Source organism: Alternaria ventricosa, assembly GCF_023758065.1.
Source record: "Alternaria ventricosa strain BMP 2768 chromosome Unknown scaffold_17, whole genome shotgun sequence".
Lineage (NCBI taxonomy): Eukaryota > Fungi > Ascomycota > Dothideomycetes > Pleosporales > Pleosporaceae > Alternaria > Alternaria ventricosa.
Window position 1 is genome coordinate 512,515 of NW_026055697.1, and position 26,893 is coordinate 539,407.

The 26,893-nt window shown below is 52.7% G+C and overlaps 10 protein-coding genes across 10 annotated transcripts; 3 read left to right on the top strand and 7 right to left on the bottom strand.

Moving 5' to 3' along the window:
- Positions 1-3,226: 3,226 nt before the first annotated feature.
- On the bottom strand, positions 3,227-4,564 carry J4E93_008630 (uncharacterized protein; the record flags this gene model as incomplete). Its single annotated transcript, XM_049346528.1, has 3 exons — positions 3,227-4,107; positions 4,190-4,369; positions 4,429-4,564. 3 exons carry the CDS (start codon positions 4,562-4,564, stop codon positions 3,227-3,229), a joined length of 1,197 nt encoding a protein of 398 aa, XP_049196418.1.
- Positions 4,565-5,135: 571 nt separating this feature from the next.
- On the bottom strand, positions 5,136-7,214 carry J4E93_008631 (uncharacterized protein; the record flags this gene model as incomplete). Its single annotated transcript, XM_049346529.1, has 4 exons — positions 5,136-6,838; positions 6,892-6,898; positions 7,123-7,128; positions 7,206-7,214. The coding sequence occupies 4 exons, from the start codon at positions 7,212-7,214 to the stop codon at positions 5,136-5,138; spliced, it is 1,725 nt and encodes a 574-aa protein (XP_049196419.1).
- A 246-nt stretch (positions 7,215-7,460) lies between these two features.
- J4E93_008632 (uncharacterized protein) lies at positions 7,461-9,537 on the bottom strand (the record flags this gene model as incomplete). The annotated part of the gene is made up of 2 exons (XM_049346530.1): positions 7,461-9,252; positions 9,533-9,537. 2 exons carry the CDS (start codon positions 9,535-9,537, stop codon positions 7,461-7,463), a joined length of 1,797 nt encoding a protein of 598 aa, XP_049196420.1.
- Positions 9,538-9,728: 191 nt separating this feature from the next.
- Positions 9,729-11,872, bottom strand: J4E93_008633 (uncharacterized protein; the record flags this gene model as incomplete). The annotated part of the gene is made up of 6 exons (XM_049346531.1): positions 9,729-9,799; positions 9,854-10,558; positions 10,608-10,886; positions 10,936-11,150; positions 11,195-11,699; positions 11,752-11,872. 6 exons carry the CDS (start codon positions 11,870-11,872, stop codon positions 9,729-9,731), a joined length of 1,896 nt encoding a protein of 631 aa, XP_049196421.1.
- A 1,219-nt stretch (positions 11,873-13,091) lies between these two features.
- Positions 13,092-14,396, top strand: J4E93_008634 (uncharacterized protein; the record flags this gene model as incomplete). Its single annotated transcript, XM_049346532.1, has 1 exon — positions 13,092-14,396. The coding sequence occupies one exon, from the start codon at positions 13,092-13,094 to the stop codon at positions 14,394-14,396; it is 1,305 nt and encodes a 434-aa protein (XP_049196422.1).
- A 640-nt stretch (positions 14,397-15,036) lies between these two features.
- Positions 15,037-17,030, top strand: J4E93_008635 (uncharacterized protein; the record flags this gene model as incomplete). Its single annotated transcript, XM_049346533.1, has 2 exons — positions 15,037-15,451; positions 15,577-17,030. 2 exons carry the CDS (start codon positions 15,037-15,039, stop codon positions 17,028-17,030), a joined length of 1,869 nt encoding a protein of 622 aa, XP_049196423.1.
- A 132-nt stretch (positions 17,031-17,162) lies between these two features.
- Positions 17,163-18,987, bottom strand: J4E93_008636 (uncharacterized protein; the record flags this gene model as incomplete). The annotated part of the gene is made up of 4 exons (XM_049346534.1): positions 17,163-17,991; positions 18,086-18,478; positions 18,548-18,741; positions 18,802-18,987. 4 exons carry the CDS (start codon positions 18,985-18,987, stop codon positions 17,163-17,165), a joined length of 1,602 nt encoding a protein of 533 aa, XP_049196424.1.
- Positions 18,988-20,746: 1,759 nt separating this feature from the next.
- Positions 20,747-21,624, bottom strand: J4E93_008637 (uncharacterized protein; the record flags this gene model as incomplete). The annotated part of the gene is made up of 2 exons (XM_049346535.1): positions 20,747-21,348; positions 21,435-21,624. 2 exons carry the CDS (start codon positions 21,622-21,624, stop codon positions 20,747-20,749), a joined length of 792 nt encoding a protein of 263 aa, XP_049196425.1.
- Positions 21,625-22,023: 399 nt separating this feature from the next.
- On the bottom strand, positions 22,024-23,763 carry J4E93_008638 (uncharacterized protein; the record flags this gene model as incomplete). The annotated part of the gene is made up of 4 exons (XM_049346536.1): positions 22,024-22,436; positions 22,490-23,018; positions 23,129-23,676; positions 23,727-23,763. 4 exons carry the CDS (start codon positions 23,761-23,763, stop codon positions 22,024-22,026), a joined length of 1,527 nt encoding a protein of 508 aa, XP_049196426.1.
- Positions 23,764-24,514: 751 nt separating this feature from the next.
- On the top strand, positions 24,515-26,842 carry J4E93_008639 (uncharacterized protein; the record flags this gene model as incomplete). Its single annotated transcript, XM_049346537.1, has 1 exon — positions 24,515-26,842. The coding sequence occupies one exon, from the start codon at positions 24,515-24,517 to the stop codon at positions 26,840-26,842; it is 2,328 nt and encodes a 775-aa protein (XP_049196427.1).
- Positions 26,843-26,893: the final 51 nt, after the last annotated feature.

Genomic DNA, 26,893 nt, shown 5'->3' on the forward strand with positions numbered 1-26,893 from the left:
TAGCAGGCTTTGCTTGCGACGACGATAACAGCAATAAATGCATCGATATCTTTTGTGAGCCCTTTGTGACAGTAGCGTTCGCCAAGTACGTAGCAGGTAGATCGATTGGGCCGATCAAGCCATGGCCATGCAGTCGCCGACACGGCAGGTAACTTTGTCGATACGTGATGCGTGCTGTCGAAAGCGTTCCCAGAAGCATGGTTCACCGCCTAGGATCACACACCTCATTCGCTCCTAGTTGCCGTCTAGAGAACTGCGCCGCACGGGAAGCTATAGCTCGCGAACTGCGTTCTGCGTATAGCTAGAAGGCGATCATCCTGCATCGCTTGCATCTAGCGGGGCCGACCTTTGCAGAAACTTGAACAAAGACGTCGACGTAATCGTTACAAGCTGCTCCAGGGACTGAGACGCGACGTGGCTGCAGTTGACAGTTCCGCGAGGGACATGCCGACCGCGCCCATGTCAGCATGTCAGCTCCACGATGCAGACGGCGGAGGCCTGGTAGCGAGCCCCCCCTGCAGGCACAGAGGGACCGTTTCAGCTCTCAGCACAACACCAGCATAAATCGGAAACGATGCAACCTCGCGAGGGACGGCTGCAGGGTTGGAGAGGAAGAAACAGGCTGACTGATGGCCGCGAGGGCGACAAGAGTGCGGGGAGGCCTGGACAGACAGCCGTGAGCAAGGCAGAGTGAAACACGGTCGTCGCTGACATGGCTGAACCGGCGGGCTGGGTCTCTCCATAGGGCTGGGAAGGAAAGTGCGACTGGCGAGCCGCCGGTCGGTCGATGCCGCATGAACACCAGAGCTGCCTCCACCATCACCCACCCACCGCGCGACAAACACGGCGCCGTGACGCCGAACTGCTTCTAGCGAGCCACTCCCCTCTTTTGACAGCCAACGACAAGGTCGATGCTGGTTGTCACTGCCGGCACCCACATGGGTCGCGCCTGGGATACAGCACATCGCGCGACGGCATTCGCCCGCGGCTGCAGAATGAAGCGCGCGTGGGGCTGACATATCCACGCCTGAGACGACTGAGCATGAGCGCCTGGGCCCTGCCGACTCCTCAGCGCACAAGAGACGGCGTTTCAGGCCTGCTGAAGCGGTTCCAGCTATAGTGCACCTGCACAGTAGACATCATCGAAACATCGCAACCAAGCATCACAGCCCGTCTTCTGCAGCACATCTCTAATCGGAAACCTTTGCCAACGCAGAGTCAGCGACCAGGCGCTTCCACCCACTCCAGGCGCGCCGACTTACGGTCCTTCTTTACGTCATTGTCCGTCTTGCCCGCCAACGGAATGACTTTCGGCGCGGGCCTGATATCTCCATCTCCAGCTCAGGCATGTGTAAGTTATCCGAGGCAGCCAGATTGCGATGACTGGGGACGCAGCGGTTAGCGAAATTTATCATGGTGTAGTCTACAACACGGCCTGATACCCACCGAGCTTTTGGCGCCCGTTATTCATGCACAACATATCTTCCTTCGACATAGCACCGCCGCTATCTCTTTTCCAGAAACAGCCTCCACGGGCAGCGAGATCCATCTGGCTACACTTATGCTTCGCCGCAGGATCCAATCTTGGGCGCTGGCAGCGAGTCAGCATGCGTGCCGTGCAGACGCCTTGGATTGCAGCCGTAGATTGTCATACGCGACGATTGTGTCGACCCAGCCGCGCTGGCTGTGTTCACACATTGCGTACGCCGCAAGTGCTCGACTCGCGGACCTCTGCATCATCTCAAGCCGTCACCGTGTCACGGCACATCCCAGCATGTGCGGTGCGGTGGTACAACTCACAAAGACCGTTGGAGACGCAACCCAGCCCGACGGCTGCTTGCAACCGTAACCACACGCAGCCGCCGCTGCAACCACCAAGTGCCGGATTAGCAGAAACAGTCCCTTACAACGGACCGAACCATCAGGCTGTACGTGCACGACAAGCCAACTATATTTGTGTAACTTGGAATTTGTAAGGTTTGAACGCACGAGCACAAAGTGCACTGATGATCACATGGGACGTCACGCAGAACACCTGCAGGTAACTACCTTGACAGCGACCTAGACCAGCTACAAGGTCTCCCACGAGGCAAGCCAACGCAGTCTGCTCATACAGGGGCCATGAATCATCGTCTAACCTGCTCACCTGATTTTCACGTTGCGGAGTCTACACAGAGCACGAGAAAACGCAGACCGTCACCATGAGCCATGTAACACCGGATACTCGGTACTCCCAGCACGATCTATCACCCTCCTACTGCGGAACTAGCAAGCTCAACACACGATTTCGATTTCGATCTGATACCCGACGGACATGGCGCGCATGTCCGCCCCCAAGATCCGATGTCAGAGCCGTTTCGGACACCAGCGGCAACCCCTTGCTAGACGTCGCCCTGTTGCCTACAGCCCGCGCGTCAACTACGATTTGGTTGCAGAATTGTGTCCCTCTGATTCAGAATGTGGGTACCATCATGCACAATCGGGGCGTTATTCGCTATACGTCCCACCGGCTGATATCTATCCGACTGAAAATGAGATTGACGTGCTCACCGCCCGCTCGAAAAACTTCAATCTTGTCCAGAACTGGAACCGGTATTCAAAGCCGAACGCCTTGCGTGCGAACAGCATCTCCATCTGTGGGGTTCGCATGTATACCCTGACCCACGTTGGTCTGGCTACGCTGGCGGACCAACTGTCCTGGCGTATGACTAGCGTAAAAAACTTCGGTATCTCCTCCGTTCGCGCTAAAAAGCAGGGTTCTGCGTGTCATCGCAAATCAAATCACGGCAACGCAGTCACTTGTTTTCCAATGAGATTACGATGTGCGAGGAATTAAGCTTTGCACGTTCTGGAACCCTACACCCGCGAGGGACCCGTCAAAACCCATGAAACCCAAGGCTTCCAACTCGGGAATCACCGTCTACTGTACCCGTCATACTGGTCCCGCTATGTTTTGGCGTCTCGTCTCATGGTGTATTTTCGACACATGACTGGTGCTAGAGATTAATTATTACCGACGGGATGACCTTGGTATTCGTCTTATACACAACCCGTACTATTACTACTCCTGTGCAGCTAAACCGTTCTGCTGTTATACACCAGCACAAGCGTCTGTTGAGCAAGGAACATTCCAAATATCTTCCTCACGCCCGGGGCGTGGTGCCGGTCCAACGGCTAGCTCGCATCATGATCGATGCCCATCCCATATTGTACACTCCCGCGACATCTAGACCCATTGCCATCTCTTTCGTATCCACTTCAGGACATACACCAGAAGCACAAGTACAGGAACCTCGATCAAGGGCCCCACCGTACTTGCCAGAGCCTGCCCGCTACCCGCGCCGTAGACCGCGACGACAACCGCGATAGCGAGCTCAAAGTTGTTGCTTGCAGCAGTAAAGCTCTGCGTGCAGCTAACCTTGTAGCTGAACCCCATCTTCCAGCAGAACCAAACCGTACTCGTAAAGATGACGATGAAGTAAACCAACAACGGCGCGCAAACCCTCAGCACATCCGTAATCTGCCTAACAACATGCGCGCCCTGACTAGCAAAAAGAACGATGATCGTGTAAATCAGGCCGATGAGCGAAAACGGCGCGATATAGCGTATGAACCTGCGTTGATAGCGGTCCTCTCCCAGCATCGACCTCAGTGCCAACCTCGTAATCACAGCAGCACCAAGTGGTATCCCCAAGAAGACGCCCACACTCTGCGCGACCTTCTCATACGAGATATCCGTCTTGTCCCCATGACTAACCACCTGGATATAAAACACCGCAAAAGGCGCAAACAACACAATCTGCAATATCGAATTGAACGCCACAAGCACAGCGCAGTAGTCGCCGTCGCCGCCTGCGAGATCCGTCCAGATGAGTACCATGGCGATGCAGCGCGCAATGCCCACGAAGATGAGTCCTTCGCGTAGGTCCTGGCGGTCCGGCAGGAAGGCCCATGCTAGGCCGACCATGAATAAGGGGGCGATGATCCAGTTGAGAACGAAGGAGACGGCGATTTGGATCCAGAGGTCGCGTTTCTTGAGGAGGAGGTGCAGCGTTTCGAAGCGGACTTTGCAGAGGATGGGGTACATCATTACTAGGAGGCCGATTGCTGTATAAGGTATTAGCATCTGGCATGATACCTGCGAGATAGATCATGGGATGAGGATGGTGATGGAAGGAATGAGACTTACCGATCGGAATACTGACGCCCACGAACTCTCCTCTCTGCAACGCTGGACCCACGGAGTCGACGGTGTTCCCCAGCGCGATACCAATGCCCATGGCGAGGATAATCCATACGACTAGGAAGCGGTCGAGGAACGAGAGGCCTTTTAGAGGAGGAAGTTCTTTTTGTGTGGATGAATTGTTACCTGCGAGGACGTTAGTCTATACATCATGAGGCGCAATATGGGATAAGAATGAAACTCACCCATCATATCCTCCCCATCACCAGCACCACCATCAACACCACCCTTCTCAACATCGCCAGCCTGTCCATCTCTCAACCGTGCATCTTTCCGGGCAACCTCCTCATCGCGTATCGCTCCTCGCTCAACAGTATCCATCTTCTTTCGCTTTCGCTTTCCTTTCCTTTCCTTTCTCAATTCCTCTTTTTCTTCTCTTTTAGCAGCGCGTGGGTTTCACGATACCACGCGTTTGCAGATGCGCAATGGGCACGCGTCTAAAGTAGGTAAAGTGATGATGGCAAAGTAGGCGAGTGCGGCCAATCAAGGCGCAGCAGTGACGTTTTCCTGCCGCCAAGCCGCTAACAGTGGGCGGTGAGGCGAAGTTTGGAAATGACGAACGTGATGGTGTTGGCGATCCTTTTCGCGGTTGCAGCATGCGCGCTCTTTGGTATGGCATTTCGCGGTGTCGCGTTTGGATAGCTGATGAGTGACTGGCTGAGCCTATTACATTGCAAGAGTTGGAAACGTGTTCTTTATGTCATGGACGGTCGTTGAGGTCTCCAATGGATTGAGGGATGCTAACTGTTGCTACTCCTAGTACGTCTTTCCCAGCCGAAACTGATCTCGACATCTGGAGATGATGGCTTTCCTTTCTCCTTCATTGTGGCTGTTTGAAACTGAGCCAACGACAATGTGCCATCATGTCGTACCGTGCAAACCAATCCTCCACTCACGAACAAAGGTTCTTGAGACACTTGATAAGGCTGTATCGCGTCTCGCCCTCCCAGCCTTCTGGCATACCATAGCTCAAGAACCCATTCATGTCCCTTTCCGGTGTCCATGTCCTCGCAATCACCATCTCTTGCAACCAAGCAATGTCCACTATTTCCGCCGTCTTGTCGTAATTCCGAACATTACCAAGGGACCCTAGTTTGCCCCAGGAGGTGACCCGCACAGGAAGACAGTCATGGTTTAGCTCGATCTCTACCATAGGATCGCGAACTGCCAGTGCGATCCTCAGTGAGTGTCCCGTCAGAACCAAGACGTGCTTGCGTATCTCGCCCAATCTTGTAGTATGGTCCTGGGTCTCACCAAGGCCGCATACGCGAACGATGATCGTAGTATAGGCTGGGAAGACGCAGGTAGCTCGCAGCAGATCCCTTGCGTTGATACGAACTTTAGCCAGGTGTAGCGGCTTGTCTGTCTGGAATCGTAGAACGATAGTTGGCGCAATTTTATATACCTGAGATGCTGAGATTGGTGTACAGCGCTGCAGTCTGCCCATGTATGGGACGTAATAGTCTGCAGTGCGGCGCTCAAGTTTGTCAAACATGGCCTCGGAAGATGAGAGAGTGGCTGAGCCTAGGATGATAACAAAACGGCGTTGTTGATGAAAGTGATGAAAGTCCACAAGCATCATCTTGCGGAGGTGGCAGTTGATGTCGAGCATACTGAAACCGAGCCCATGCGAGATACCCGTGTTGAAGTCGTACGTGACCTCATGGTTACTGTACACAGACCTAGCAATGCGTTCCAAGATCTTGGAAGGCAGATCGGGAAGTTTAGGAGGGCTCGGCTCAAGTGCGTATCTCTGGGTGTTCTTCGAGAACTGGAATCCCCGTCTGACACCGGCCTTACCATTACTCGATCGAAAGTCGATGAAACCTTGCTTGCCGTGCGGAGCCACTTCGACGTCGCTTATTAAACGGCGTGCTTTCATCAACCTCAGCTTGTCCATATTTCCCAGCTCATATAGGACCTTGGTGAGAAACTTGACGTCAAACCGGGAAGGGTAAGAGGAGAGATAGGGATGATTGCGATTGCTAGTACTCTCGAAACGAACTGACAGACCGCATGCGACTCCATACCAGAAGACGTCGAGCAATGGCGTGATCTTGATGTTCTTTTGAGAAGACCGGTAAAAGTCGTCCCAGAGAGAAGGATTGTCCCACTCATCTGGTAAATCTGGCATGTCCATGCGAATGGCAACAGTACGCAGCTTTGAGAGACTCGATCCGATATCTCGCGTCCATTTCCGATATGCGTCTATAGGACTGAGTATTCTCCCTCTCTTATGGACCAGTATCCTATACTCAAATCGGAAGACATTTTGACCATATAAAACGCCGATTGCCTCATGGTAGATCTGGCGGCAAGTCTGAATGATGGCAGGGCTTCCTGAGAAGCTGCTGGTTTTGATTGCCGAGTCGTCTGCGTTGTCCACAATCACAATAGGCCTATCGTCGACCAGTACGTATTCGTAGATCTGGTTGCGGATTTCGGCCGGGATGGTGAGGAGCGAGGTTGCAGCCGGATTGCTGGTTTGGGAATACACTTGCGCGATCTGCCCGTGGATGGGCTTCGGCAGTGGGAAGTGCATGACGGAGTGAGAGACGGCGCCTGAGCTGCCGAGTAGTGGTGCCGCGGCGGCGACTGAAATTCGTTAGTAAATGCACATACAAAACAACAGCGGGTAAAGTACTCACCGAGCGGCTATAAGCCTAGCTGTATGCAGTTGCAGAACGCGTGAGTGCAGTGCATCGTGTGGCCTTCAAATGCGAGGGAACCGACGATGGTTATGTGAGTGTCGGTGTTCAGGGATTCGCAGTGAGGTTGTTGTGCTTGAGCTTGGACCTTAATTGTCCTAAGAGGAAAGAGCACCTAGGCAACAATGGTTTCGATGTTGCACTAGTGCGCTAAGAAAGTGTTCTATCTACCTTATACTACGTCATCTTTGCACATTTGTGCCCATGTGATGGATCATTCGCTGGCAGTAAACTGGACGTCGATGGCGACGCACGACCACCATTACTAGATGATGCGAAGGTATCATCCTAAAGTTCTCCTGTCACAACGTCAAGGTAATGCAGAGAGAATACACGTGGTTTGCGATGCGCACATAGGTGTTTGGGAAGTGATAATGGATTTGGGGCTATCATATGAAGTGGTGTAATGTACAATGGGATACGGTGGGGGTGTGCTAAACCACTGCTAGATCTAGAAGAAAAAGGTGAATACATTGTAACAGAACATGCGCGTGCATTTAGTTCTCCAATCAACCGCAGAGGTTATACAGACGCCAAAGAACGTCATCCATCGACTTATTCTCCCAGCACTCGGAGTCTCCATCCTCTTGTGGCCAGTATGGACTCAAACATATCCCGATCTCATCCATTGATTCCTCGAGCTTCGCCCGCCGGTCAGAATCAAGCCTATCGAACAACGATTTAAGCTCCTCGGTGTCCCAACTGTCCACTATAGTCGTAACGGAAGGCTGCAGGCCTTTTCTAGTCTTCCGGAGGGTGGCCCACATAGGGACACACTGGCTGTTCAGCTGCACTTGGACACTGAGCTTGCGAGTATCTACACGCGTCTCGGTTCTTATATGCTTCAAGAGTATGTAGGCGTCTTTTCGAATATCGCCCAACTTCGAGGTACGGTCTTGGATCTTTCCGTTGCCACCGTGTACGCGGACAGTAACATCAGTGCTGTTCTCAAAGACTGCAGTGACACGTAAGAGATCCCATGCGTTGATTTGGACGGCAGCTAGGTGCGGTGGTTCGTTTGTTTGGAACTGCAAGATGATCGTTGGTGCGTTGCTGTACAACGTGCTTGCTGAAATCGGATTACAGCGTATCTGTGTCTGCCAGTCTGGAGGCCGAGAGATCAAAGTTTCTGCAATGCGACGATCAAGCCTATCAAACATTGCCTTGGAAGATTTGAGTGAATCAGTACCTAGAACCAGGGTAAAGCGGCTTCTGCGTAGAAACCATGGGGCAACAAGCTGGCGAAGCTGAGAATTGACCCAGAGCATGCCGGGTTGGTGTCCATGTGTGACACTCGTGTGGAAGTTGTAAGTGAAATCCAGATCATCGAGTGCAAGACAAGTGATGGTGCCGGTGATATTGTAAGGTAGGCTGAATAAATTCGATGGGTTTCGTAGAGGAACGATCTCATATCGTTGTGTCTCGGTCATTAGCTCAAACTTGCGTCGCATATTGGCTTTGGAATGAGTCGAGCGATACGCAACGGTGCCTTGGTTGCCGGTCGTATCTACGTAAACCGCTTCCAGCAAGCGACGTGATTTCTGCAAATCGAGTGCGTCCTTTTTCCCGAGCTCGGAAAGAACATGTGCGATGATCGTTGTGTCAAGCCTTGGCTCTTCAAATTCTGATTCTGACATATCCGATGTATCGTTCTCAGCCACCTCAACGATGACTGATGTGTTGCTCGCGTCGCTGTTCCAGAACACGTCGAGTAACGGCAAAACGTCTGTAGGTTCGCGGGAGTGATCGTGTACATACATTTCGACGTCGCATTCCTCAAAATGCGCGTAATGTTCTGGGATTTCGGGCATGTTCATGCTGATGGTGAGAGTGCGCATTTTCGGAAGGCAAGAGCCAATGTTGTCTATCCATCCTGCGCATACTTTGATGGGACTAGTGACCAAAACGCCGAACCGCTCTCTCATCATGTTGTATTGGAAGTGGAAGACGTTCCGGCTGTAAAGGACACCAACTGCTTCGTGGTAGATTTGACGGCAGGTAAGAAGGACAGTAGGGCTTCCTATGGAGGTAGAAGTCCCTTTGGCTGCCTTGATCTTTGCATACTCAACTGTGGTGTTATCAATCGTGATAGGATCAAGATCGACAAGTAGGTACTCGTAGATCTGGTTTCGAAGTTCCGGCGCGATAGTGAGTATTGGTGAGGACGCGCTAGGATCCCCCGATCCTGAGGACGCTTGCGCAATCCGGCTACGTTTGGGATCAGGAACTGGAAAGTGCATGGCTGCAGTTCGAGACGGTGATTGGGCTGGTGTTCGAGTGCCGCGGTCGGCGTAGGTGCGACTGGCAGTCATTAGTAAGTGCACAAATACCATACCCGTAATGAGCGAAGAACTTACGGGATAGCCTCCAATGCTGTTGCATACGATTGGGGCGGGGATGAGTGCAACGGGCTGCTTTGTTCCTGTACAGGACGACAGAAACGGTAGAGAGCAGGTGAGCGTCGGAGTTGTGGAAGTTAGTGAGGTTGTAGAGCACGAGCTTGGACCTCGCTTGTTGTGGAAGGAAAGAGCGACGACCGTTTGCACCAGGGCGCAAAAGGCGTCTCTCTCAACTGTACTACGTCATACTGGAACAGTGAGTGCCGAAGTTTGATGCCCAAATATGAAGGCGATGAAAAGGATCGCAGCACATGAGGTCATTCTCGTCAAATACACCCGTCACAGCAGCTGAATGATGGCGAGCCAAAACGCCCAGAGGCCAGCGACATGAGTGTAATCTGCGCTTTAATCAGATATCTAAATCCAGGCCAACAACATCTAAATACGACCCCTCTCCAGAAACTTCTTCGGCAAATCCACAGTCTTCGCGCGCATATACTCCATAGCATCTGTCACACCGTCAGCAAAGTCCACTCACCCAAAGCCCCACTCAGTGTACTTACTCTTCCCCAAAGTATCATACGAAGAACACGTATTATACCCCCCATCCCTCAGATGATCATGCAGCAAAAAATGCACCGACCGAATCCCCGCAATCTCAAACCTATCAATCGGCTTCCCCTGGTACTCGTCCTTACCCAGAAGCTGCTTAACGCGCTCGATCGTCATAAACGAGCGCAGCCAATCCCACTCGTCGTCGTGGCGCACGAAGAAGCCGCAGTTGCAGTCTGAGGCTTTGTCTCCGGAGCGGCCGGCGACGATGTAGCCTAGTGGTGCGCGCACTGTCTCGCCGAAGGAAGATAGATCGACTGAGGAGGCGGTCTCGTAGGAAGCTTGTTGGCGGGGGTATTCTTTTGTGATGGCGGGTGGGCTGAGGTTGGTGGCTGACTTGTTGCCGTACATGGTGTGAACGCGTAAGGGGAGTTGGTCTTGGGGGAGGAGCGAGACCCAGTAGTCGTAGTAGGGCTTTGGTGCGATCTGGCGCAAGTCGTTCGATAGGGAGAGACCGGGGGCGGATTGGAGGAATACTTCGAGACACCAGCGGTTGAAGCCATTAGGGATGTCGGGTCGTACTAGCTCGGGGTCGGAAGTCTGGGCGAAGATGCGGAAGTCGACTGTTGCTACGTCTTGGTTGTGGGCGTCGATTGGTGAAGAGCCGTTTTGGTGGAATCTGAGTGTCTTGAAGCGGTTTACGTTATCGCCCATAGCTGCTCATATTAGTCTCGCGTTGCGTGTATGGAAACAACGCGTGCTTACCGTAGCGGATTTGGTCTTCAGTAATCTTGCACTTCTCCTCGATATCAAGACCGCATACAAACATATGCCATTCGCATTGCCAGCCGGCTGGAGCGGTGATACCTACCTTAGTCGTCGGTGGCGGAGGAAGCCCTTTGACACCTGTGACACGGACAAGATCCTCGCCTAGTTGCTCCATCTTGACGTCCGTGATATCGGCCGTAACATCACAGTTGTAGTATAGTGGTCCCTGGATCTCGTATAGTAGCTGCGAAGTGCATGTTCCGACAGTCACGCAACCTGTATGCGTTAGCGGCGTACATCTTCAGCTTAAGGTACCGGTACCTACCTCCGGTATCTTTCTCTTTCGCAATGTTGAAGCTGCCGTCGTATTCGACCTCCGCGATAGGGAACCCCATATTGATGTGCTTTCCGGTCTTCATGAGATCTTTGAACATGGAGTAGTATCCTCCAGTAACATAAGCTGAGCATTCAACTAGATGGCCTGCAATGAGTGCTCCAGCAAGTTCGTCAAATTGATCGTTCCTCCAGTTGTGCCACCACCTGTTCAAATTAGCCAAGGTCAAAGAGGTATCACATCAACTTACGCCGCAGCGCCAATAACCGGCGCAGCATCTGCAAGCCTTCCACCAAGCACAATATCAGCGCCCTGTCGGAAAGCTTCTGCGATGCAAAGTCCACCCAGATACGCCTGCGCGCATATCGGTTCCATTCCCCATTCCTCAAGCTTCTTGCCATGCATCAAGCTTTCGAACTTCTCCCCCTTTTTGATAAGACTGTTGACCTGCCCAGTCACATCGTCTCCTTCTATCCATGCCACTTTGAGGTGGCCAGCACCCGCTTTCTCCAGCATATCGACCACGACTTCAGCGAGAAGTTCAGTATCTGAAGCACCAGCATTCACCGCGAGCTTCGTCTTGTTCTTGACTAGATTCGGTATCGCTGGCTCGAGGCACTGGATGAAGGTATCGGCGTACATGGCGTTCTTCTTCCGGTCTTCAAGGCTCGTCGTGCCATTGGTGCTCTTCGTAGGCTTCTGCTTAACTTTGCCGCTACCATGTACGGTCATGGTCATCTCGGACAGCCAATCGCCTGTTCGTGTCAGCTCGAAGTCCTCCGCAGTCAGCGTTCAGGGGGGTCTTACCCATAACAACATCAACCTCCGGATCACCCGCCATCCTCATAATAGCAGTCGAGCGATCCGTAAACCCTCCAGAGCATCCTGCGATGCGCACAGCGCGCTTGCGGTCAGTAGAAGGAGACATTTTCACTCGTTTGGGGTTCGGCGCCATATATGTCTCGTAAGAAACCTAATAAGGGATCAATTGCTCCATGACGGAGAGTCTCAAAGCTATATACCATGCCATCCAGGACCGGCTTTCCGGGGTACGGCAACCCATCGAGGCTGTTGCAGGGCCGCTACCCTGATACCGTCCAATAGCGGCTATGCATAAAGGTAGCGCAACACTCATGTCATGTACTGGGAGCTACTTGCGGATAATCTTGAACGATGGAAGACGATTTCCTGAGAGCTTATGGCGGGGTTGCGGGGAAGGAGACGGACGCGAGCGCGCGGTGCTGCTGAAAGCCCAGAACTATCTTCATTGTGATACCATCAACGGCATGATTTAAGTGTGATGTGTTCGTAGTTGGGTCGTTGATTTGCGCAAAATGCCGACGCGTGCTTGACTTTCACGAATTGATGAAAGGAAGAGGACTGTGACGCGCGATGTTCGCGATTCGGCTAACGACTCATTTTAGTCAGCGATGAGGTCTTGCATGACTCGGCGACTTTGTCCAACTCCAAGAAGGAGTGCTCCGCATCATCTCGGGTCTGGCAGCGTCACCTCCTGGACATCACCACCAAGCTCAGAACTGCCCAGGTTTATCTGCCTGTTGCATTCAGGATCATCGCACTATTTCCATCGATTGAACGCCTATGCAGCGCGCTTTGTCCGGCGCAAGCCGATAATCCTCCTGCCCATACATGCATCACAACCCCCCGTGAGTAGCGCAATAGCCTCGAAAGCGGTTCAAGACAGCGGCGCGGACACTCCTTCATTTACTAGTGGCTTATACTGGCAGTTTATTCTTCATCGAGACTCACAATCTCTGGTCTTGCTTGCGGACAAGCATTCTTGGACACATTGCGCAGATTGGCGGATACCTTGCGAAAGCGGTCTTGGTCGCATCGAACTCGACTATCAGCGAAGCAATCGGTTTCATACCTTGAAATTACACAAAGTACGAAGATTCTGATCAAACAGACAGTGACTTCGTCTACTCTCTCATTTGTGTAGTGTACAATGTCACTTGGGCACCCATTCACACCTACAACAGCAAAGTAAGAGAACCCTTAATCACCAGCAACCATGTAGCCCAACACGGCGGTGAACAAGCAGAGAAACTAGGTAGGTTTCTACATAAGCGGTTCGAGTATCGTCTTTCTTCATCCCTCCAGTTACTTACAACCCTGATTCAACCATGGACAAAACTCAAACTCAGCTACTCGTCATATTGGCAGCTATCACTGCCGGTTCGGTTGTGACTTTCGAGTACCTACGGTGGTCTGATTCACGGCTGAAGACTCAACCAGTGTCCTTAGTTGCGCAGACTGCAGCAGAGACTCCTCAAACTACGACTCATCCTGAAAAGCAAGAGGAGCATGCTCGGCAGTCTCAGATCGATACCTCCACTAATCAGTCCGTTGTGAAAAGCATACAAGAGACTCATACCGAAAAGCCCGAAGAGGGTGGTCAGGAGTCACAGAACGATGTTTCCGCGAACCCGCCTGCCGCCGAGACCACAACACAGCATCCTGGGGTTCCATGCCATTGCGATCCGTGCAAAGAGCACAGCCAAAGGTCTCAAATGGATACCTCCGCAAATCGGCCTGCCATGGTTTCTAGAGATAAGGAAAACCGAACTATACTCGATGTCCATCTCATCCAGTCGAGATTTGACTTCCAGTGCTCCTGTGACTTGCACGCAAAGCAGCTTTACTTCAACTGGCCTTGGACATGCAATTCCAAGCACAACGAGGACGACATCATCCTTCAACCCAATTCACGACCTACCCTAATCCAAGATCACGAAGATGGTATTTACGAACCCCTGTTACTGGCACACCGCACCATCGAGTACTTCTCTCGCCCCGAATCTGCCATGGACTCCAGCCAAACCGCGGCCCTTGCCCAATGGCGCAAAAGCCACGAGCGCACCCGCGTCCTCGAAATGCTAGCCCAGCACGACATCCGCAACAAAGACACGCAGTTCTTAACAGATTGGCTCGTCTCGCAGCTCAACGAAATCTTCTTCTTCGGCGCAATCAAGAGCCTCGAAATAGTCTGGAACACCGATGAGCTGGACGGCGAACACGGCGTACTAGGGGACGCAATTACAAAACTCAAAGACGGAAACAACCGCTCATTCATCCGCCTCCATCCAACACGTCGCTGCTACACACAATCAGAGTACAAGCGTACAGGCAAGACCCTCGCGGAAGAACGCATGGGAGTCATTCTACACGAGATGCTACATATTTTCTTGGATCAACATATGTGTGAACTATGTGGTACGCCCGAAAATAGGTCTTCTCATGGAAGGGCGTGGCAGCGGATTGCAAGGAAGATTGAGGAGCAGAGCTTGCGTCTGTTGGGTATCGAGGCGGATGTAAATCGACTGGCTAGCTTTATGAATGATTGGCAGGACTACGATACTAGGGAGGATGTTAGTATTTGCGATTTGCAGGATTGGGGCTTTTGGGAGAGGCCTGAATACAACATGTAGGGGCTGAGCGCGGACGATGGAGACTGAGTAGTGTTTTTTGTCTAATTGTTCGATGCTAGAGCGGAGACCGTACACCCTGGTCGAGAATGAGTCTAGATACTCACTTGTACTTTGATAGAAAGATGGTTATATATTTAAAATCACTCTGTTGCGATTGAAGACAGTACCAGCCGCTTCATGTTGAGTTGCTGGGGTGTTCAGCCTTGCCCCGCCTCAGGGTTGGACGCACCTTCTCCTGCCGACAGATCCGCCATCCAGGAATTTAGGGCGATCAGGGTTCGGACAAGGTTCTAGACCTCGTCCGAATATCAACGTACCATCGCGACATTCTAGGCAGTAATCAATGCCGCGTTCGCCAGCTCGCGCCTCTCATTCACGCCACGGGTTCGTTTTGCTGGTCACGGCTGACGCGATGACGTCGTCGCACTCTCTGCTCCGCGGCGCCTGTTCGATGAGCAAACGCAACCAGCGGCTTGGAGAACGGGGCGACGTCAGCGCCTATAGACTCACCTGAGAACAACAATCTTTACGGAATATCATCAAAACACAATCGTATTGAATGCAACATTGTCACCTTGATATACATCTGCTAATCTAGCCTGCGCACGTCGCGCGCGACTAACCGAGGCCCAGCGCCACCATGGACATTGACAAAGAGCTCGTTCAAGTCGACGAGTTGCACATTGGACTCGATCGCTCACACATTACCTATGAAGGTCAGATCGAAATAAGCGGAAGTCGCTCCGAAAGCAGCAATGACGACACACCTCACCCACGCGACCCATCACCTGTATCCCCTACTACTAGGATAGTCAACAAGGTTCGGCAGAAGAAACACACTGCCGGTGTCAAGATCAGGAAGACGTTGCATATCGCAAAAGCCGAAGATGAAATCGAAGAGCCTGATCCAGATGCTGTGGTACTTGTCGATACGACGGAGGTGAAGCAGTCCAAGTCACGCCTTGATCACAAGTCTACGGCAGCGGAGAAGCATACTTTGAAAGACCTCTTGCATAACCCTATCGATACGGTCAAGTCTAAGGGATGGAATCAAGGTAGGCGACTCTTATTTCACTTGCGCATGTAGAAGTGACGAATACTACGCATGATCTCAATGTGCTAGGTCGAGCAAATCCTCAGTCAACACATACCTAGCGCTTTACTAACTTACAAACTCCAGGAAACCAAGAAGTCGCAGCAAACATAGCTGTAAGCGAAGTCCCTCATGGCCAGGAAGTGGATTTGGTCAATGCAGCGACTATATTGAACCAGGCTGCGACTAAGGATGAGAAGGCACAAGCTCAGCAAAGTCTCGCTGAGATGCTCGACCAACGACAAAGCACTTATGTGCGTTGGTCGCTCGACCGCCATGTGACGAAGATCAGAATCATTCCACGAGACACTGCCGTCCTCAAGCCCAGAAAGGATTTCGAGAAGAAAGACGCCACAGACCGCACCGTCACTGATTGGAAAGGGTATGGTTTGCACTTACTGGACTACTACGCTCATCGATATGGTGGCCAGTACATAGGCTACGGATCCGATCCGCCGACTCCCAGCAAAGAGACCATCATGCCGAACATCGAGCGCCTGATCGTCGCGACATCGCCTTTCCAGGAGTTCATCATGACCACCCGTCGCGTATATCGCTGGGAGTATCCACTCGAGACAACAAAATATCTAGCGATCTACCTCATACTCTGGTACTTCAACCTGCTATTACCCGGTGTCATGACAGCGTTGCTGTATCTGGTTGGCGAGCGACGCTGGAATGCTCCGTCTATGGAAGACCTCCGCGAAGACATCAAGCACAGGGAAGATGTGGAGAGAACAGCCTTGTCACTGACGGAGTTCATCGAGAAACAAGGTGATGAGAACTGGGCACACGACCTCCTCCAAGATCTAGGCCCTTGGCTCATCGTCCAACTAGCCGATCTGGCGAACTTCTTCGAGAGTGTTCGCAATTTCTACGAGTGGCGGAAACCAACACGTACACTGGCTGTCATCGTCATTCTGGCTCTTGCGATTCTCGTCACGGTCTTCACACCACTTTGGCTGCTCATCAAGATATCCACCTTCTCCGCCGGCTTCACATTCTTCTGCCTCTTTCCCGTCTCGGTTAATTTCCCGAACTACCGCCTTCTCGTCTCGCCATCGAAACGGTTGTTCTGGAACATCCCAACACACGCAGAATGGGCGATACAGTATATACAAGCCGAAGGCCTGCGTGTTGTCAACGAGAAGCAAAATGCAATCGACAAAGCAGCCGCCCGGCACGATACGGCTAGTTCCAAAACTTCAGTCTCGCCGGTAAACCAAGACTTTGCATCCTACCCCTCGCACTACGACAAAACACCAGGCCATCTCATCATCAACGCTACAGGAGTGCGCTTCGTCGCAAAACGTCCCCCACATGATGTCCGCTTCTCGCTGCCATATGTACAGATCCACCATCTGGAGAAGCAAGACCGATATCAGGAGAGAATGATCAAGGTCCTCAAGGAGTGTGATAGGGATCTGCGTTTTCTGAATCGGGAAGGCGATGAATGGATCTTGCATGAGGTCGAGAAGAGAGATGAGGCGTTTAGTCAGATTGTTGGGTTTAGTCGGACGACATGGCAGGTACTTTGGTAGTGTGATTCCCCCTTCATTCAGCCCAGTTCTTTCATGGGTAACAAAAGTAGCACTTTTCCAGTTTTGAGTCAATTATAACAACATTCTCTCTCATATTGATACATCCCCTATGTACACACGCCCATCCCGCGCTCAAACCTTCTCAGCCACACTCCCCTCCACCCCAGCAATAGTCGTCTCCCCATTCCCCAACGTCTCCACCAACCGCCTCGGCCCAACATACCCCCTCTTCCTAATCCACACATACCAGCCCCCAAGTAAAATCGTAACCCCGCCCACCAACGCACTCGTATAATTCATCGTCGTAGTATCAAACGGCACCGCGAACGGGAAACAGTAAATCGGTATCCACACAACCATGTATCCACACGCTATACTCGCCACCGTATAGAAAACAGGTGTGGGCATCGTAAACGGGCCTGAGATAACGTGGCGGCGCCGGGTCAGGATATTGGGTAGGATGAACGCGAGGTACGACATCGAGCTCAGCACGATGAAGGACCCTACGAAGGCGGAGAAGGCTGTGGAGCTACCGATGTATATGCATCCGAGGATTGTGTTGATACCCCCACAAGCCAACGTCGCATTAAACGGATTCTCCCACTTCCTATCCACCCTGCCCACCCACTTGCTAAACGGCGTCGCGTCGTCTCTCCCCAGCGTCCACAGCATGCGGCCAGACGTAATATAACACCCGATATTCGTACAGAATGTCGGGACGAAGATGACGAGTAAGAGGCCGAGGGACCCCCCATGCGTGTTTGTGGCCTGCCGGTAGAGCTCGGCGAGCGGGAAGGGCCAGGGGTTTGAGAAGAGACTGTCTAGGTCGTTTACGGCGTAGAAGATTGTGATGAGGTAGAGGAGGGCGGTTAGGAAACCGACGGTGTATTGGGCGAGGATGGCTTTGGGGATGTTGGTGCGGGGGGAGGGGAGTTCTTCGGCGAGGTGGGATACGCAGTCGCTGTGGGTAAATGGTTAGGAGCTTGACTTCAACAACAGTGGTGGGTTTAAGATGGGGGAAAGGAAGGGAATGGGATGGCATGGAATAAACTCACGGCGTCCCCACAGCAAAAGCCCCATTCAACATGCCCGCGCAAAACACAAATCCATCGCTCTTCCACCCAGCCTGGTTCTGCCAGTCTTTCCAGACAAACTCGTTGGTCGCGTACCCTTTTCCGGTTCTACTAGGCATGATGGCGCAGACCATGATGGTAACGAACACACCCATGAGGATGAAGAAGAGTCCGATGTTCGTTAGTTTAGGCAGCGCGCGATTGGCGAACATGACGACGAAGCAGGCGAGCCAGGTAATGATGAGGTAGGCGATGAAGACGTGCCAGCGCTCGAAGGCGTAGCCGGGGTGGAAGAGACCGTACATGGAGATGATTTGGTTGGCGAGGATGGAGGAGATGGATGCTGTGCCGAAGATCCAGCCTAGGGCGTTCCACCTGTGTTGTGTTAGTCGTGCTCTTTTCTTATATCATGTCGTTTGTTGAAGTGGGTTGGGTGATACATACCAGCCAGCGTAGAACCCGATTACCTTACCGAATCTGGCTCCGCCTGTGACGGATGCCCAGTGGTATACACCCGCTGATGAGGGAATTGCAGATGCCATCTCTGCGATACACGCCGCGATCATGAAGTAGCAACATGCTACGGCGATGAACTCGTAGATGACACCTGCTGGGCCGCCATTGTAGAGTGCGATGACCTAAGCAAGGTTAGCATCTTGTATCCCATTAATGCGTACCAAAGAAGAGGACAGACGTACGATAGAGCCTCCCAACGCAGCCCAAACATTCCCCGTCGTAATCCCAATCGCACAGATACTCAGTAAACTGAAATTCCTCTCAAGTTCCTGTTTGTGACCCGACGCGTTCAGGACTTCGCCAACGCCTGTCGCTTCATCGATGTCCTCCGGTCTTGGCTTCTCAGCAGATTTCTTTTCTAGATCCATCTTCGGAAGTGGTAGTACAGCGTGGACGATACGCCGGTAACCGTGGAAGTTTTGCTATTGCGACGTGATGCAATGCGTAAACAGGAGGTCGTTAATGACCAGGATACACGCAAAAGCGATAAGACCCGTCGCAACGTCAACAACCCTCCTCTCTGTCTAGCCACGGCCAACCGGAGATTAATACCACCAATCGATCAAGTCCAAGCGAGTGAGCAATCGAGTGGACTCGCCGTGTCGATCGCAGATCAAACGGTCCTACGCGGGAATCGTACAACTAGCAAACGTCCCGCCCAAGAGATAAGGAAGCAAAGAACGATGGCGAAAGAAAGGACGATGATTCTGGCTGAGAAGAGTGTAATGACACGGGAGAAGAAGGAAGGAAATGTGCAATTCACGTCTTACTCTTATGACGGCCCGCGACTTCGCACGCCTCTATCTCTGTCGTTACGTTGTGTTGTGTCAAAACATAACAGTGACATCTACACGTAAGTACGTATGCTAAGCGACGCGACAACATTTCCAAGACGGGCAGATAAAGCAGCCCTACCAGCAACCATGCAATCTCGAGTTAGTAGCTGTGTACCCAGTGCTAGATGCCGTCTCTACGCCCCGGTCACGGCCGTCACGCCAAAGTCAGACCCAACAAACCATTCCAACCCAGAAAAAGACCAGGCTACATGAGTGTAGCGAAGTGCAACGTTCGCATCCGACCATCTCCGCACTCCCGCAGCTGGAATGGATACCGTGGAGACGGGTGACGGGATATCAGACATCAGGGAACACTAATCACGTTGTGTCGCATGTCGAACTGATAAGAGACCTTCAGGCGAGCGAGGTGGCCAGGGGTGTAAGATAAGTAAAGATCCCGGGGTTATGGATCCAGGAACGACCCAACCAATGAGGAGTGCAGAGTGAGGTTTGGTGGAGAGGCATCCTGGGAGATACGCGCATTCAGATGCGGAGATATCTTGGGTAACGAGGTGGCGTAAGGCGAGATAAGTGATTGAATGATTACTCCGAATTGGAGTTTGGAGGTGGATCGGGAGATGTTGGTGGAAAGTTTTTTCCGGGCTTGAAGAATCATTAGGGAATTTACAACGGTTGATGCTGTTCTCTGCTCTCCCCACATGAAGTCTGGAATGTGGGTTTGATGCGTGTTGTGACAGAACGGAAGACGGGCGTCCATCGAGCCGCTTACGCCCGCGCTATCCCCCACGCGTGCTAAGCGGCTCTGGTAGTCCTCCATTGGTCGTGCGACTTGATACCATGCGATGCAGTGACATTGGGGCGTAAATTCGAGATCCATGGAGAAACAAGGTGTGATACGCTGACAATGGCTGTGCGGTCGGGAAGTACAAATGTCTTCAGCGAAAAAAAGAAAGTAGATTGGTCCACCCACGTCCAGTGCATTGTCACCACAGCTTTTTAGGTGACATGCGCCGGATGAGAAGGCTGTAGTGACATGCGCTATATGCTATATTTCTTGTTTTGTAGTTACAGCTCAATGGGGTGCAACTACAAAACAACAAACATAGCATATAGCGCATGTCACTACAGCCTTCCTGTGGTTATATTTCTTAGATACTGTACACAAGATAAACAAACGCACCTTCAACTCCGTGTCCCATGTCATGTCGCTCTGCCAGAGGTCCAGTGATTACATACGTTTCGTCCTCATTTACGCGTGAGCGATATCCGTTTCTAGTGACATATTCAATCCATCTTCGATCCAACTCATTCCGTGTGAAAGAAAGCAGGCTCACGCGCTGCGCATCTCGGTATCCTCGGCATCGTCCACGTCGCCAATCTTCCGCTTGCTAGGCGTCGCGCTGCCCTCGTCGCCGTTGTCGTCGCCCTCGGTCCACTCGGTGACTTCCCACTCGACGTGCACGCCGCTCTCGGAGTGTCCGCCGCGCTGCTGCTTGAAGCGGCCCAGGCGGGTGTTGCGCACAATCTCTTCGAACCAGGGCGCGCCTCGCGATTGCGGTTCTGAGCGGACGACTGTGCGCGAGCGGTTTGTCCGTGAGGGTCCGGCGACGGATGTCTCGTCCTCGTCGTCGCTGCTCTCGCTGCTGCTGGGCAGGAAGCCGAGTTCGCCTAGCATGTCTTGGTCTTCGTCGAGCAGGCTGCCGACGGTCAGGGAGATGTGCTCGGCCTCGTCTCTCGTCCGCTCATTCCATGACGAGAGCTGTGTGCCGCAGTATCCGCAGAACTGGCGGCGGGTATTCGAGGTGTAGGGGTTGACGAAGCTGCGCTTGATGCTCAGGCGCGTCTCGTCGGGGTATTGGGCAAACGTCGCCGAGGTGTACCATGGCAGAGGGACGCGGAGCCAGAGTGTGAGGGGGTTCGCTGAGTGGTGTCCTGTGATGTTGTTAGCACCGTGTTGGAGAGTAGCGTGCGGCAACCCAAAGCAGACTTGGGCTGCACAACACTCGGCGTGTACTTACGCGACGCAGAGGTATTGTCGTATCGCAGCTCGGCCTGGCGAATCTGCTGTGTCGGCATCTCAATGACATAGCGGTTGCGTCCGCACGCGCAGGAGCCGTGTAGCGTCTGCGTCGCCATTCCGGGCTCGTAGAGGTTTGGATGAAAGCGGTTCGCGTGGTGTATTCCGGTGCAGACAATGCCTCTGCCCATATAACTCTATAACTCGCGATTGACGTGTTTCAGTGTCTGCGGCGTGGCGTGTGGAAAGAAATCGAAATTGGCTGCTGCCCGTCGCGCCTTCCCCAGCTGTTGTGCAACGGCCCGTGCTGCGATTGGTTGACCGTCAGCCTTGTGGTATGCCGACCAAGGTTTACCCTTTCACGTCACCTGGACAACTGTAATGGCCGTGTAAGAATGCGATAATGTTTATTTCGAGTCGGTAGCTATAGAGGATATTCGAGATATTCGTCGCGAGGCATATGTACTGCGCCATGCAAAAAGTGACAGTCATGGACCCTCGTGATACAGCCTGTCGTCATGTGTGGGGAAGCTCATGAGAGAACATTCGAGCACGCCCTGGCCCCTTCGCGAACCAGAACCTCGCTGTCGTCAACCGCTCTTCTTCTTCTCTTCTTCCCTCATCTTAGCAACACTCTCGTTTACTCTCTCAATCGCCTCCCTCGCCCCATCCCAGCACTTCCTCTTGCCTGTGCTGAACACGCGATGTATGTGCGGACTCCATATCCCGCCCATCAGCAGGTTGCAGAACTTCCTGTTCTGAAGCCAAAACAGCCAGCCTTTCCACCCGTATCCCAGGTACTCATTGACACCCGTACCGGCAAGATCGTCCATGGCCGCGACCCAATCACCTGTCTCACATTGCCCTGGCGACAAGTTGTAAACACGCTTTGCCGTCTCTGCTAGCCGTACGTGGTGTTCATCCACAGCGAGCTTCATATCCGGAAGTGATGGTAGAGAGGATTTTCCCGCCCAGACCTGGGCTATAGCCATGGTTGTCAAGTCTAATCGTCGTCAGCACATGTCTCGCCTAACCACCATACCTAGAGTCGCTCACCGAAAATCTTAAACCCACTAATCGTTATGTGTACAGCAGCCATGAACGCCAGACTATCCGGCTTCTCGAGTGAAAACACGTTCTTGTAGAGACGGAAGAGTGACTTCCCATTCGAGCCCGGCGCGTCGAGCCACGCTTGAGGCCGACATTCAGGATTGAATCGCGGCTCGATCATGCTGAAGTCGTACTTGTAGCCCGTACACCAGATTATTGCGTCCACGTCAACTTTTGTCCCGTCTTGCAACTCTACCTGAGTAGCATTCACAATGCGTTTGATGCCTGCGACTGATGTGATGCTGCCGTCCTCGAGGCAGGGGACCAACGTATCAGATACCACTGGTACCTTACTTGCGGGCTCGAAGCGCCATTCAGGGCGGATGTTGAAGCTCTGGTCTTGCAGTTTCTTGAGGAATTTATCGAAGAGGAACTCGCCGAGGCGAGGGAAGTATTTTATGACGAGACTTTGGAAGGTGGCGAGACGTAGGTTGTGCGTGTGGTCTATCGGGACACCCTTTATGCGCCGTGGGAACTACAAGACCATTGTCAGTCTCAATACCTTTGCAGATCGACAGATAGTCTTCGACTTACAACTCGAGCTCCATGCCGATGTGCCAAATACACTTTATCTGCTATTCCCACCAGCTGGGTAGATGTATCCGCGGCACTGTTGCTGAACCCTACAACCATGACTCTCTTCCCCTTGTAGTCTGCCGGCCGCTTGAAAGCTTGCGAGTGTACACTGGGTCCAGCAAACTTTTCCACGCCTTCTATGACTGGCAGACTGGCCTTACCAACCATACCCCCAATCGCTACAACGACTTTATCAAAGTACTCCTTCCTGCCACCTTTCACATCTACAACCCATTTCTCTCGCTCATCATCAAACGTGATTTGCTCAATGGCAGTACTAAGCCGCATATATGGTTCCAATCCGAAATGCTTCGAATAGTCTGTCAAGTATTGCTGAACCTGCGTAGCCGCTGGATGTGACGGTACGTCGTCCGGATAGGGGAAGTCAGTGTAACACGATCGTTCTTTTGAGACGTTTACGGTTGTGGTTTGCATTACCGACGTTTGCTCTTTCTCCGAGTACTGCCATAATCCGCCGACGTGGTCGTTGCGGTCGAAACCTGTGGCGTGGAATCCTTCTTCCCGCAGGTTCTTTAATGCTACGAGGCCAGCCGGTCCTGAGAGATTCGGTTAGTTGCTTTGTTATGTCAAGTCAGAGGTGTTCTACCTAGTCCTATGACTGCTACAGTGGGAGCGTCTTCCATGATGCTAGTCGTGATGATGCGTCTTCGCGTGTGTTTCTTGCCACCTGCTCTTCAGACCAACACAGCGATCGCACTCGACGCCGCAACAATCGTGTTGTTTAGTAGTTTTGGTAACCGTAACGCGATCACTTCCACGCCGAAAGCGAGTTGACCCTAGATATCGCGTGTGGACCTTAAGGCCGTGTTGTTAGGCCGAGCAAGTCCGACGAAAGTGGAAGGGAAGACCAAAGCTACCTAGGTATACTTGACGTCGCGCACTCCGCCAACACATCGAACTCTTACATGCTCTACTGTAACACACATGATGCGCTATATCAGCGCTGACATCTTGGTGTGCCGAAACAGGAGAGGCTTGGGTTTTGTAATTGGCTCTTTGGCCACAAAGACGCCCGAGGCTTACGCCACGGCCAGCCCCACGCTCTCACACGCCGTTTCCCATCTCAAGTTGCTGCGCAGCTGCGGCTCTCTTGCCCACGCGTCATATCTGACAGGTTGTGTCGTCTTACTGGGCGTTGAATAGTGCTAGACGCAACGCGTGGTTTTGAGTTGGAAGTTGCGATTGGGCATCTCCCCCGCATCTGAAGGCAGCAGCTTCCTGTGAGGCTGTGCAGGGCAGTGGAGTAGGTACGAATAAACAAGCTTCTAGTTCGACCTTTACGCCTCAACTTTAAGTACGCTTTCTCTAAGTCCCACGTCTTACTTTACATCGTCACATTGAATCAATACTGGCCTTTTGTGATTTACTTCAACTATGGCCGGCCCACCATCATACCCCGCCAATACCAACCTCACCTCCAACCCACCACCCCCATCGACATCATCACAGTCCAACGTCGCATTCACACCAAGTGCAACATCAGTCGCCGACTCCTCAGACAATGAATTCGAGCCAACCCCCGTCCACAGCCCAGGCGGTCCACAATATGAAGATTTGCCACCATCCTACGACGAGGCGCGGGACCAAGCCGTCCACGACACCCGTCATGGCATCGCGCCCGTAGACCCCAGCCAAATCGAAGCCCACCGCATCACCACCAACGAAGGACCAAACGAGCCAGAAGTATGGGAGTACCGCGTAAGAGGCGAAGAAACAGATCCGGCAAGTGAACAGGAGCAAGCACCGGATTATGCGAATCATACAAACGACAAGGCCACCAGTGTTCCAGTCCAGCATGTCAGTACGAGTGAGAACATCGCAGTGGGACGAGTGCATAGCGGATCTACTTCCTCAAGCAGCAAAGAGAAACAGCCTGATCTAGCTTCTGACCTGCTCGCCCAAGCTCTGGAGTTCAGCCGTGAAGAACCAGATGCGAGGGCGCAGTATGCACCGCATCTAAACCGCATCATCGCGATACCCGAGCATGCAGGACCAGCAAGACGTGCAGACGAACACGTATACTTCCTAGTTGCGTACGCCGAAGTGTTGGACCGACATTCCATCAAGCCAGCCGAATTTGCTGAGTTCTTGTACGGTCTACAAGTCCTGACCACAGCGGCGCACACGACGGCTGAAGACTTGCTTCTTGAACCGACACATCAAGGCCTTCCTTCCAGCATCGTACACGACTACATCCGAGGAGCGAATGAAGCTTTCTTCGCGCCAAGAGGTCTCGTGGTATCTTTCCGCAGCGAGACTGCGCTTCTAGACATGCTACCCATACCCGCAGGCCACAAACCCAGCGTTCTCGCCAACCTGGCCGATAAGACTGCAACGGCTGAATGGCGTGCAAGGCAATTATACCCCTGGATCGAAGCTCTCGACGGGGACGCAGTGCCCATGCCGAGCGAGAGAGTGCTTAAGCTGCATGAGATGAGTGAACGTTTCTCGGGTCATACGACGGCTACTGGCTCGTCTGATTATGCTGGAAACAACGGTCTCGAATCTACTGGTGCACATGAAGACCCTCCTCACTCCATCCCCGGACCTCCAGAGGAATCCCCCCACGCACACGGTCGACATGGACGAGGCGCCCATCATCCGCGTGGCAGACGAGGCGGTCACTGGTCGCCGTTTGGTATGCCAGGCCATGGCCCCTTTGGTGCACCCGGTAACGGTCCTTTCGGCGCTCCCGGGTATGGGCCTTTCGGGTGCGGCAGTCGAGGACCTTTCGGGCCCCGAGGCAACGCCTTCTTCGGTAGAGGAGGCTGCTCCTCTCGTGGCGGACGTGGACGCGGACGTGGACCCCCACAATCCGGAAACGAGTGGGCAGAAGTAGGCAAAGAATTAGGCAAGATTGGTGAGCAATTCGGTAGACATATGGGTGATTTGGGTGTGGAGATTGGGAAGCGTGCGAGTGCTTTTGGGGTGGAGGTGGGTAGGATGGCTGGGGGGAATGCTGGTGGAAGTGGAGGTGGGAATGCAGGTGGAAGTGGAAATGCAGGTGCAAGTGTGAGTATGAGTGGCAATAGAGGGCCTACTATCTCAGGTCCTGCCTCGTACGAGCAAGTCCACAACGACCTCCCACCTGCTTATGCTGCACCGCCGGGACAAGAGACAGGCGTGCTATATAGCGACCGCAAAATCGACACGGCATACCCTACCGACACGAAGGATAAGGGGAAAGCTATTGCCAAGGACGTGGATGACGACGACGATACCTCCTCCCTCTCATCTGATAGTTCAGACTCAGATTCAGACTCAGATTCAGACTCAGACTACGACTCCGACTCCGACTTCACCCCCGCCACCACCGACAAGACCAAAGCCCTCAAGCTCGCACGCCGCCAGATCAAACAGCGAAACCGCCAACTCAAAAAGGACCACAAAGCCAAGAAACGCGAACTCAAAGCCAAACACGCTGATACCAACACCAAGGGCAAAGGCAAAGCGGCGAAGAAAGCGAAGAAGGACCCACAGTACAAAGCAGCGAAGAAAGAGTACAAAGCGCAGAGGAAGGAACTGAAGAAAGAGAGATTGGCTGTGAAGAGGGAGTGGCGGGATGCGAGGGAGGAGGTGAAGAGGGAGAAGAGGGGGGTGAAGACAGGGATGGCTGCTGGAGGGATGTCGAGAGGAGAGGTTGAGAAAGAGGGAGAAAGAAACGAGGGGGTTTGGTTGGTGATTGAAAATCTGGCGCCTTAGATAGACGGTAGAGGGTTGTGTCAAGTTTGTAGAGTGTTGATGTACATGAAA